Below are 13,515 nucleotides of genomic sequence, written 5' to 3'. Positions count from 1 at the left end.
GAGAGGGAGAGAGAGAGAGAGGGAAAAAAAAATTTAATATTTATTTATTTATTTTTAGTTTTCGGCGGACACAACATCTTTGTTGGTATGTGGTGCTGAGGATCGAACCCGGGCTGCACGCATGCCAGGCGAGCGCGCTACCGCTTGAGCCACTTCCCCAGCCCTCTGCTATTGATTTTAAAGTTATTTAATGTATACTTATCTCTGAATGTAAAATAGGTAACTATTTTTTTAAATTTTTTTTAGTTGTTATTGGACCTTTATTTATTTTTATTTATTTATGTACAGTGCTGAGAATCAAACCCAGTGTCCCACACATGCCAGGTAAGCACTCTACCACTGAGCTACAACCCCAGGCCTAGCTAACCATTTTTTTTTTTTTTTAAAGAGAGAGAGAGAGAGAGAATTTTAATATTTATTTTTTTTTTAGTTCTCGGCGGACACAACATCTTTGTTGGTATGTGGTGCTGAGGATTGAACCCGGGCCGCACGCATGCCAGGCGAGCGCGCTACCGCTTGAGCCACATCCCCAGCCCATAGCTAACCATTTTTACAGATTAAAATGATCATCTTTTTTTTTTTCCCCTAGGAAATACTTATTTTAAAATTTTGGTTTCTTTAGGATAGGCAGTGTAACTTTGTGAGTTGGCACTGTTAATTCTGACAGTGTGTGTTACTGGGTCCCTTACTTCAGAGGAACCTCACAGTGCCTAGGAGCAAGCACGGCAAGACCTGAGCAACATAAACCATGGCTGTGCCTGGCGGAGTCAACCTGGTGAAGCGACCACATGAAGAAAGGCCTCAGTAAAAAACAGAAAAATGCCAGGTTAAGTAAGGGAACAGCTTCACGCTGAGTGATCCCTTGCTCTGTCCTCTTTTCTAGTTCTGTCTGAGTCAGAACTGGCCTGAGGACTGATCTTTTTTCCCTCCACAGTTAACTGCATCTTAAAGTTAGTTATACTTATGTACAAATTTCCTTTCCAGTCATGTTGGAATGACTGTTATTGCATTCAGTTTCTATTGTGAATAAGAACAAAACTGGATAAAATATATGAAATAGCAGTGTAGAATAAGGCAAATGAGTCATGACTAAGTAGTGTTTATCTCAGGAATACAAAATTGGTTTAATGTGAAATAGTGCATTTCACTTTATTAGTATGCTGAAGAAGAAAAACCAAGTAATGTATGTAAAATCAAATGGTATATCTAAATTCAACTACATGAATGATGATATTAAGTGCTAATGGATAAACACTCCAAATAATGGGGGGAAGAGATAGTTCTGTGCTCCCTAGGAAAAATGTATTATAAACATAAAAAGACTCAGGCTGAAAATAATTGGATGGAAAATAACCCATAAAAACAGCAAGTATAAAAAGACTGGATTTCAACATTAATATCAGATGAAATGGATTTTGTTTCAAATCATGTTTCTAGAGACAAAGAGGACTATTTCATAATAAAGGAAGACTTAACAGGAAAACAGAATGATCACAGTGTGCCATGTGCCTAATAATAATAACTGTATATACATGAAACAGGAATTAACACAATTAGAGTAAGAAATAGGTAATGTCACAATCATAGTTGATGCTTTCAACAATTCTCTAATCTCAACTGATGGGATAAATAACAAAATCAGATATCTAAGTAATTTGGACAACAGTATTAACCACCTTCACCTAACTGTTGTTTATAAAACATTATACTCGGAATACATGGTCTTTTCAGGTGCACATGATGTGTTCAGCAAGACCATTGCTGAAACATGAAATACATCTCAATGAATGAGTAAATAAAAATGACACTGTGTGGAGTATTATCTCTTTCTACAATGGAATTAAATGGTATAAATAGCTAGTAGAGATCCAAGAACCCTCAAATATTTGGTCCAAGCAGTTAAACAATTTACTTTGTCCATGGGTCAAAAAGGAAATGTATGTGTAAGTCAGTCATCAACCTAAATCATTGACCCCAATGTTACAAAATTTTTCTCCTATGTTTTTCTAGGTAAAATTTACCCCACTACATTGGGGTAGTTTGCAACTTTTAGCTAAGACACTAAGTATATGATCCATAAAAGGGAAAAAGTGATAAATCGGACTTCATTAAAGTTACAACCTTCTGTTCATTGAAAGACCACATTAAGAAAACGAAAAGACTAGCCAGATACTGGAAGAAAAAAATCACAGTTTATGTACTTCACAAAGGTCTTGCTTCCAGAATAAATTCCTCATCTAACTCAGTAATAAAGGGTGAACCAACCAATTAAAAATGTATGAAGGATTTGAATAGATAAAGATTCAGTTGACTGGTGTTCTGCATCCATGGATTCAACCAACCTAAAATAAAAAGTAATTGGAAAAAATTTGCACATGTACTGAACATATATATACTTTTTTCTTATTATTTCCTAAACAATACAACATGATATTTATATTACATTACATTATATTACATTATGTTACATTTACATAACATTGATATTGTTTTAGAGTTATAAATAATTAGAGATGACTTCAAGTAAACAAGAGGGTGTGCACAGGTCATGTGCCAGGAATACATCATTTATATAAGGCACTTGAGCATCAGTGGATTTTTGTATCCAAGGGGATCCTAAAACCAATCCCCCAAGGATACTGAGGGATAATTATATATTTAAGGCCATTGAAAGCATCAAAGATATATGATATTACTAATCATTTGGGAAATACAAATTAAAGGCACAAGAAAATACCACTGTATACCCTTAAAAAATACCATGCAGAGAGTTTCGAACTCTCCTACTTTGCTGGTAGAAATGTAAAATGGTACACCCACTTTGGAATACAGTTTGGCATTTTCTCATGAGGTTAATCATCAAGTGAATCACTGGGTATTTGCCCACAAGAAATCAAAGTATATGTTCCTATAAAGACTTACACACAAAGAAAAAAAAAAAAGACTTACACACAAAGAAGGAAGGAGGCTCTCATGATTGTCAACAGAAACAGCAAACAACTAATGAAAGGACACATTGTTCAGAATATAGAACAGGTTATGTGTGGAGTGTTTAAAGAAATAAGGGTTTCATCACAAAAATAGCCAAACAGCTTATTAGTTGTTATACATTTATGATTTGGATAACTTGTAGGAATAATTTGAAATTAAAAAGTAGAATTTTAAACATTTAATCCATGTTTACTTAGCCACATCAGAGTGACTTAGTGTACTTATCAAGAAGTTTTGCATCACAGTGTTCTAGAATTTCTACTCTTAGAAGTATGCATGAGTAAAACTTTTGGGTCTGCATCAGTAGACGCATATAAGAGTGTTTAACAATAGCACAATGTGTGATGGCAGAAAAATGTTTGTTGACAGGAGGATGAATAAATCAATTATGACTTTTTTTTTTTGGTACCAGGGATTAAACTCAGAGGGCACTCAACTACTGGCTACATCCCCGGCCCTATTTTGAATTTTATTTAGAGACAAGGTCTCACTGAGTTGCTTAGCACCTTGCTTTTGCTGAGGCTGGCTTTGAACTCAAAGATCCTCCTGCCTCAGCCTCCCGAGCCACTGGGATTATAGGTGTGTGCCACCATGTCCAACTCAATTGTGACTTTTTAACACAATTATGAAATATTATTCAATAGTAAAATGAAAATAAATCAGCTAAATATGTAAGTAAAAATGTGGATGAATTTGTAAATATAACAAGTTAAAAAGCTAGTCTTAGATTCACGGGTATTTATATTATACCTCAAAATGTATATTTAGTTATTTTTAACCTTCCGCATATATCAAATAATAAAAAATTAAAAACCAGTTTTGATCAATAGCAAGGTCATTTCAACCTTGTTATTTCAAAGTTATTTGATTTCTTAAACCATTTTAAAGAATAGACAGTATTGACTTCATTGTGTACATTTTAATTTCAAAGTACTTAATGGGCTTTCGGTCCCCAGATATGGACTTAAAGCCAAGATGGCTAATATATTTGTATTAAAGTGTTTTCTTCAGACTTGTGCCTTTGTGCTTCTGGTTTTGGCCTGCATCGAAGCTAAAGCCCTTAGGTCTTTTAAAATTTTTTATTGTTTCTTTTTAGTTATATAAAACATTAGGATTCATTTTGACATAATTTAAAAAGCATGGGATATAATTTGCTCTAATTCAGTTCCCAATACTTCTCCTTTCCTTTTTCTCCTTGCTCTTCTTATTCCTTTTCCTCTATTCTACAGATCATTCTGCTGTTTACTTGTAGTTTTTGTTGTTGTTTTGTTTTGTTTTAGTTAACATCTTGTGGATAATGTACATGATGGTAAGATTCACTTTGAAACTATGAATTAGCACAGAGTTAAAGAATGAAGAGTTCAGTCTGAAGATAGCTCATGTGTTCTAAGAAGGCCTGCTTTTCATTTCCATACACTTAAATGAAATGATCTAGAGCAAATTCCTCTCACACAATTCTTCCTGCTGAACCAATCAGTGTAGTTCATGTTACTTATGAGCAAGAAAAACATGTAACATAATAGTACTATTCAGTACTACATAATAATCATATTATGTAGTACTGAATAGAAATCAGAATTTAGCCCTATCATTTTTATAGATGAAAAATGTGAGGACTCAGTGGTATATTTTTTGTGCATATATGACTACAACTACACGATCAATATGATTCTACATTATATACAACCAGAAGAATGAGAAGAACTCCATGTATGTATGATATGTCAAAGTGCATCTACTGTCACATATAACTAATTAGAACAAAATTTAAAAGGTACTTTTGTAATTTTTTATTTAAAAATCTTGTTTTTGATGGAAGTGTAAAAGGTGTATCTGGCAGTGTTGATAAATTAGCATCTCCAGAATCAGGTCTTGTTTTTTGAGGCAGCCAAAAGACCCAACAGATTGACCACTCTGTTGTCTTTGCTTTCTATGTGAAAATTTGTGTAGCAGAGAAAAGAACTTTAAAAGCACTGTGATAGTGGAGCATCCAGCAGCTTAGGATATGCCAGGCCAGCATGGGTCTTGGTAATGGGGAAGAAATAAAGGTCTAAAACAATGGAACTTGCCTCCATGGAATTTTTAATTTAGCCCTGATTAAATTAATAAATAAATGTAATACGGAAACCAGGCAGTTTGAACCTCAAATTGGTAATAAGTGTCCTAACTGTTAAGAAAAGAAGGAAATATTCAGGACTGAGCAGTCAAAGAAGGCTTTGTTAATATGGGGAGGATTTGAGTTCAGACCTTGGAAAATAGATGGGGTTTGGATCAGGGCACAGCAGGAACAAAGGCAAGGGGATGGGCGAGTATCAGCTCCACTAGAGTCCGTGAGCCAAATTGGAAGATGTGTGTAGGGCAGTAGTGAGACGGAGGGAAAAATAGGTTTGAGACAGATTTTAAATGGTCTATAGAGCAAGGATAGGGGATTTGGACTAGGGTTCTGATGGGAGCAGTTAATAACTTTTAATTTGAAATTTTTAACTTATTGTCATTTGGAACTGATTTTTAAAATGAGAGCTATTTTAAATAGATTACATAGAAAGGGGTATATGTTTACTTTTTATAGTATTTCTTTGTTCCTTGCTTTGTAAGGTCAGCCTGACCTGGGTGGGCATCATCCGTTTTGGCTTTGGTGTTGCCAGACAATTATACACCCACAAGGAGGGCTCTGAGCTGGCTTTGATTTTATATGGAAAAAGAACTTATCTGAAAGCTCCTTCATGTTTAAAGGAGTAGACTGATTGTCGTATAAAGGAATCCTAGTGACCTCTGCAAGAAGATTATTTGAAACCTACCATGATAAGAATGAAAAGGAAATTTATTTTTAGTAGAAACAATACTGCAGATCCTCTTTGATGGTGTTACAAAATTTTCTTGCTACTTTTCTGGGCCTGAGGGGAATGTTGCAATTAGTGGAAAATTGTTAGCTGATAAAATGTGTGTGTGTGTGTGTGTGTGTGTGCGCGCGCCCGCTCTGAGAATGGCCAGGGCTCTGAGAGAATCATGAAAATTCACTTTGTTACTGGTGTGTGTGTTATATAGTTTATACACACACACACACACACACACACACACACACACACACACACATATAATGTTTCCACATTCATGCATGTATATAATATAATTGCTCCATTTCAATCTCTAGTACTCCCACTCATCTTCCTTGCTTCCCTCCTCCTAATTCCCTTTCTCTACTCTACTGGTCTTCCTTTTATTTATTTGCTGATTTTTTTTTTTTTTTGATACCAAGGATTGAACCCAGGGAGTCTTAACCACTGAGCCACATCCCCAGGCCTTTTTTGTATTTTACTTAGAGGTAGGGTCTCACTGAGTTGCTTAGAGCCTCGCCATTGATGAGGCTGCCTTTGAACTTGTGATCCTCCTACCTCAGCCTCCCTAGCTGATGGGATTATAAGGGTGTGCCACCGAGCTAGAACAAGTTTTGTAGCTAAAAGTAACCTTAGAAGCCATCAGATCAAATATCATCATCATATAGTTGAAAAAAAAAGTGAGGTTCAAAAATGGAGAACACCTTTCCCAAGGAAACTAAGAGATAATTCCATTCTCTGTACCCCCTCCTTTTTGTGGGGAGTACTGGGGATTGAACCCAGGGGTGTTATACCACTAGGTCCTTGTTATTTTACTTTTTTGAGAGAAAGTCTTGCTGAGTTGCCCAGTCTCGCCTCACACTTGCAATGCTCACACTGTACTCAACTCTCAGTTCCTTTCTTTTCTTTTTTTTTTTAAATTGGTTCTTTTTAATTATACATGACAATAGAATCCATTTTGACATAATTATAAAAGCATGGAATATATCTTGTTGTGTCAGTCCCCAGGACCTTTCCTTCCCCTCCCTGCCCTTCCCCACCCTGCTGTCTTCCCTCTGTTGTCAGTCGCTTTCTTTATCCCTTTTTCACTTACCTGAAGTGTGCCAGCAGTCTCTGTGGGACTGGTGGACCAAATAGCTAGGGGTCTGCCCTGTAGGATCCAAACTGAATGCAGTGATAGACAATTACTGTGTAGAGGTGGAGTTGTGGAAATAAGGTGCAAGAAGACTTTCTGACAAGCTAACATTGAAGCTGACACAGAGCCAGCCATGTAGATAGTGGAGTGATCACTTCTCAGATTCTACATTGAGTGGAATTCAAAGCAATGACCCACTGTAGGGTACATGGTGAGGACTGAATTGCTCTCTCCATTATGGGTGGCTTATGGTTTTTGCTTTTTCACCAACTGGGCTTGACCTTCTGCTTAGGCAGGTGAGGTTGGTTTTCTTCCTATTGGATTTGGTTGCTTAACTATCAGACTGTCAGTTTCTTAAATGTAATTTTCTTCATAAGTCAATAGACCATATATAAACTTCTGTTTAGTTTTCTCTTTCCTTACCTAATGTTTCACATCATTGATGGCTTCTCACCTCACGGTGATGGTGTTGTAGATAATATACTAAGTGTGGCCTGTCTGCAGTCACACAGGTAGTATCTGGTCTGTATCTCCCAGCTAAACAGATAAAAGATACATTCTTCAGTGATCGTTATCCAGTCAGGTTCTTCTTTCAAATATTAGATTGCATTTTACATTTTGTGTGTAATGAGAATGTGTTTTTTGACCTTCACATAAAAGCCTCGCACAAACCCCTTGATCTCGTTGCAGTGTAGAAAACAGTATGACTTTGTTCTTTTTCTGAGGAAACCATTTCATCTCTCTGGTGTACGAATCTTTGGGTCAACCTTTCTAAAGGTGGGCTTTAACTCTGTTAAAGGTCTGTGTCTTGAGCCCATCCGTGTTCCTCACTGTGATGGTTGGCAAAATGATGGATGCAGATGGGAGGTGAGCAGCTTTGTCCACCTGCTCTGGAGGGTGATGTTTCTGTTAATGCTGAGAGAAAGCTTTGTAGGAGGAAAGGCTCTGGAAGGGTCCCATGTGCTTCAGTGGCTGCTCTCATGGGCTTGTTGACCTTTATCTACTCAGACTTATTTCATGCTCACATCTTGGTGAGAGGTGGGAGAGTTATTCCAGTTTCAGAGAGGAGAAACTGAGAAGTGAGTATGAAGTAACTTCCCTAGGCTGCATGGCTAACTTGGTGGAGCTGGGATTCTGATCTATACTTGATTGACTTGGAGGACCTTCCCCACTGTTGGACAGTGCTGTTTCTCAGTGTTCTTCCATTCTGTCATCAAGAGTTTACAGATAATAATCCCTTTAATAGGGCAAAAAGAAGACTGCTATTCAGCCAGCTGTACTAGTAGAACCAGGTTTGCAGATTTATCTAATGAAAAAAGTTCTTTCAAAAACTTTTGAGGGCTGGGGATGTGGCTCAAGCGGTAGCGTGCTTGCCTGGCATGCGTCCGGCCTGGGTTCGATCCTCAGTACCACATACAGAGGAAGATGTTATGTCCGCCGAAAACTAAAAAAAAAAAAAAAAAAATTAAAATTCTCAAAAAAAAAATACTTTTGAGATCACACTTTATAATAAAATCTTCTGCCAAGTAGTGCACATCTTAACAATTAGTTTTCTTTTTTTCCCCCTGGTACTAGGAATTAAACCCAGGGGTGCTATATTCCCAGCCCTTTTTATATTTTATTTTGAGACAGTCTCACTAAATTGCTGAGGCTAGCCTTGCACTTGTGATGCTCCTGTTTCAGCCTCCTAAGTGGGTGGGTTTACAGGTGTGTACCACCATGCCCAGCAAATAATGACTTCTGTTTTCTTTTTAATGCCTTTTGTATCATTATTCATATCTTTATGGTGCCATACACACCTATTTATTGTGGTAAATGTATTCTTTTTGTAGGGTTAACTTAATGGAGTCACTAATATTATACATTAATTTTGTAAGCTATATTTTAAGGAGATAAAAATGTTTCAATATTCAAAGTTAATTTAGAAGAATAAGATTATTTAATAAAATATTGTTTTAAATTGTGAGTTTTATGGGGGCAGGGACCTTGTCTTTATTTCTTGCTACTCTCCCTAAACCCAATGCACACTGCCTTGTATACAGTAGATGCTCAAGTGAATTCATAAATAAACTTTTGTAGGGCCCCATTCTTTTGCTTTTGCTCTCTTATTTTCAGATTCTTTGCTTACTCTTCTTCTATTTCAAGATTCTTTGCCAAGTCACCTTTATTATTCTACTTTCGAATTTTCCTGGGTAGTTATCATCCATTTCTTTAAAAAATATATATATATTTTTAGTTGTAGATAGACACAGTACCTTTATTTTATTTGTTTTTATTTTTATGTGGTGCCGGGGATTGAGCCCAGTGCTTCATGCATGCTATCACTGAGCCACAACCCCAGCCCCAAGTTGTCATCCATTTTTGAAAGTTAATCATATCTTTTTTTTTTTTTTTCCTGTGATGCCGAAGAGTGAACCCAGGGCCTTGTGCATTCTAACAGCTGAGCTACATCCCCAGCCCGAAGTTGGTCATATCTTTTTTTTTTTTTCATATTTATTTTTTAGTTTTAGATGGACACATATCTTTATTTTTTGTGGTGTTGAGGATCGAACCCAGCGCCCCGCACATGCTAGGCGAGTGTGCTACTGCTTGAGCCACATCCCCAGCCTGGTTGGTCATATCTTAATTTGACTATTTAAGTTATCATAATTTCATTCATAAAAAGTTATAAAATGATATAAAGATGTTCTCGCTCTCAGGAGACCAAGCGTAGGTACCAGTTTTCACCATTACCGAAGGTGTGATACTGAACAGTTACTTTCATATGTTGGAGCTTCATTTCCCTCTTAATTGTAAGAGGGATTATTCTAGATTAGGGGTTAACAATTCAAATGCCTGGAGGGGCCATGCAGTTAGTACAAATAAGTGAAGAGAGCTGGGCAGAGTACAGTAAAGAGTTGTAGTGACTTTGATATAGTTTATGCTATGTTGAAAGGCTTATTCCTAACCTTTAATGAATGAATTTGACTAAAGACAAACACTTGTGTTGTTTTAGCCTAATAATTCTTCAGGTTGTTTACACTTAAGAATTACCTGGGGAGCCAGGTGTGGTGTGCATGCCTGTAATCCCAGTCACTTGGAAGGCTGAAGTAGGAGGATGGAGAGTTCCAGGCCAGCCTCAGTAACATAGCAAGGCCCTGAGCAACTTAGCAATACTCTGCTTCAAAATAAAAAAAGAAGGGCTGGGGATGTAGCTCAGTGGTAAAGTGCCCTGGGTTCAGTCCCCAGTACATCTCCCCACCCCCCAAAATGATCTACGGAGTTTTTTTTTTTTTTTTTTTTTAAAAGCACTGATGCTTAGAGCCTGCTTTCAGATCTGATTTACTTTAAAAAAAAAAAAAAAGAAAAGAAAAGCCTGATGATTCCCAGATGCTTCTTAATGGGCAGCTAGGTTTTGAATGATTAATTGGACTTTAACTAGTTTGCTTTTCATACCCGGTTTTTGGAAACAAGGAAATATTTGTTTAGAAACAGACAACAAGAAAATGAAAGTTATTGTTGGGAGTGTCTACCCAGGGAAAATGTTGGATTCTAAGTCACCTTCAAAGAGAGCTTAAATTGTGTTCATTATGGTAAGTTATCCTTGTTTATCACAGTTTGTTTCACCCAAACCATGCACTTTATTTCTCACTACTTGTCATATTTAGTGGTTTCTGCCATGCCCTCTGAATTGGTGGCCATTACAACTTTTCTCTGGGGTTAAGTTTCATTATGTGCATACTCAAAGTTTTGTATAGGCCAGTCTTGTTTAAGATGCCTCTTCTAAGAAAGCATTTCAAGTAATATAGGATCTTAATGCCAGAAAGCATTTTGATATGTTTTAGCATGATTTTCTTTAATGTAAATTGAAATAAAGGAAAGCCTTTTGCCTGTGTTTGCTTAGATTGTCAAATATGCATTTGGCTATATTCTGATATTTTTGCAAGAGTTAAATTCCGCCTACTCACAATATGATCTCTAGCTTATCCTTCTTTCTTCCTCTTCTATCAGTGTTTGCTTTCACAACCGAAGTTCTGGGCCATTCAGACATCAGCCTTGATCCTCCGGACGAAACTTGAGCGAGGAAGTACGCGGCGAGTGGAGCGGGCAATGAGGCAGACACAGGTAAGGATGGATGTGTCAGTTTTGGATTTCTTCCACCTCTCTTGCTAGAAGTAAGCATGCATGTATGTGATGAGTAGAAGAGTGAGATGGCTTATGATTTATTCAAACACTTGGCTATTTATTTGTGACAGTGTAGGTTCTAAAATGTGACTGCTTGGCTCCAGAGTTCAACTCTGTCACTTTGTAGCTCTGGTAGTTAACCTCTGTAAGCCTCGTTTTCATTTTCTGTAAGAGTAATAATAATTGTAGTTATAGGCTTATAGTGAACTTTAAGAGAGATGATATAAGAGTTACTCTATAAGAGATATGTAGTCCCAAAAGTACAGGTTGTTTAATGAAATAAAATTCACCCTAATACAATATTCACTGGTGGTAAACTAGACACATGTGAAAAAAAATCTACATCATTTTCTCCTTAATACTAAAGTTTATTTCTGTCCATTTCTTTCACACATTATCTGATAGACTACTCATGTTATAGATTTATTACCAAGAAAAAAATAGAAAATGTCATAAAAGATGTGGGCTTTCATAAAGTCAAAGTCTAGTCCTGTGATACAAAATACCTGAGAGTAGATAATATATAGAGAACAGAAATTTATTTTCTCACAGTTCTGTGAGCTGAGAAGTTCTAGATCAAGGCACTGTAGGCTCATGGTCTGGTGAAGACCTGTTTTTCATAGATGGTGATGTGTGTCTGTCCTTAAACGCCAGAAGAAGTGAGGACAGCAAGCCCATTCTCCCAAGCCCCTTTTTTATAACCCTTGCATTTTTTAATGGTGCAATATAATTATGCATAATACTAGAATTCCTTGAGACATATTTGTGTATGCACAAACCTTCATGACTTAATCACTTTCTAAAGTCCCCACTGCTTAATACTTTGACATTGGCCATTAAGTTTTTTTTTTTTTTCTTTTGTGGTGGTGCTGAGGATTGAACCCAGGGCCTTTGTGCATGTGAGGCAAGCACTCTACCAGTGAGCCATATCCCCAGCCCTGGCCATTAAGTTTCAACATAAGAATGATAGCACCCAATAAAAATGATATTATTAAAAATTTATTTTTATTTTGATACAGTTTCAAACCTATGTGAAAGTTGTAAGAACATTACAAAGACATGCTCTTTAACTTTCACCATGAGACTCCTTTCAAGTTTTATCAATGTCCTAATAATGTTCGTCACAACAAAAGGATCTAGGCATTGCATCTAGCTTGCATCCCCTTTCCTCTTCTTCAGTCTGGAACAGTTCCCTGGTCCTTTCTTAAAGATTACTGTCTAGTTACTTTGGAGACTCAGTTTGAGTTTGTCTGATGTGCCCTCATGATTTGACTCAGGTTTTGCAGGTTTGACAGTAATGTTACAGAAATGTACTCTTCTCCTTTATATGGCACATGATGTATCCTGTCACTGGTGATGTTATTTGGTCACTTGAATAAGCTGAAGTTTGTGAGGTTTTTCCCAACATTCATTACTCCTTTCTCATTATAGTTAATTAATATTTTGGGGGAGTTACTGAGCTACAATTCTATTTGTTATGCAACTTTCACCCACTAGTTTTAGCATTTATTGAAGTTTTCTGCCTACAGAAGTTATTACCATGATAGTTGCCAGGTGGTAATTTTCTAACTATTTAATGATGTCTTAATTGGTATTCTACTGTTGGGAAGAGTGTTTTTAATTATTTCATCATATACTTATTTATTTGATTGTAGTATTTTATTTTATTCTAGGGTACATAATCTTATACTGCCATTAGTTATTTATCTTATTTAAAATTTTTGTCTTACTTATTAATTTTTAATTGAATTTTTTATTTGTTTTAATTAGTTATACACAACAGTATAATACATTTATGCACTTTGATATATCATACATAGATGGAATATATAATTTCTCATTTTTCTGAGTATACATGTTATAGAATGATATTTGTTATGCAGTCACATATATACATAAAGTAATAATGTTTGTTTCGTTCTACTATCCTTCCTATACCCACATCCCCTCCCCTCCCTTCATTTTACCTCTACCTAATCTAAGGTAATTCTATTCTTCACTAGTGCCGCCCCCATTGTGAATTAGCATCTGCATATTAGAGAAAACATTCAACCCTTTGTTTTTTGGAGATTGGCTTATTTTGCTTAGCATGATATTGCCCAACTCCATCTATTTACTGGAAAATGCCACAATTTCATTTTTCTTTAAAACTGAATAATATTCCATTGAATATATATACCTCATTTTCTTTATCCATTTATCTATTGAAGGATACTTAGGTTGGTTTCATAGTTTAGCTATTGTGAATTGAGCTGCTATAAGTATTGACTGGGCTGCATTACTGTAATATGCTAATTTTAAGTCCTTTGGGTATAAACCTAGGAGTGGGATAGCTGGGTCAAATGGTGATTCCATTCCAAGTTTTCTGAGGAAATCTCCATACTGCTTTCC

At 36.3% G+C, this 13,515-nt stretch overlaps 1 protein-coding gene across 4 annotated transcripts in view; it reads left to right on the top strand.

Moving 5' to 3' along the window:
* The window catches only part of Ttc27 (tetratricopeptide repeat domain 27), a 153,811-nt gene that overhangs the window by 43,858 nt on the left and 96,438 nt on the right, over positions 1–13,515 (top strand). For all 4 annotated transcript variants that reach the window (XM_078029405.1, XM_078029404.1, XM_040271561.2 and 1 more), the window contains one exon: positions 10,951–11,064. In XM_078029405.1, coding sequence (XP_077885531.1) covers positions 10,951–11,064 — 114 coding nt within the window. The remainder of the gene's footprint in view (positions 1–10,950; positions 11,065–13,515) is intronic.

This window comes from Ictidomys tridecemlineatus, chromosome 12 (assembly GCF_052094955.1).
Source record: "Ictidomys tridecemlineatus isolate mIctTri1 chromosome 12, mIctTri1.hap1, whole genome shotgun sequence".
Classification (NCBI taxonomy): Eukaryota; Metazoa; Chordata; class Mammalia; order Rodentia; family Sciuridae; genus Ictidomys; species Ictidomys tridecemlineatus.
The sequence above is the reverse complement of the archived record's forward strand: the minus strand, read 5'-3'. Positions and strand labels throughout refer to the sequence as shown.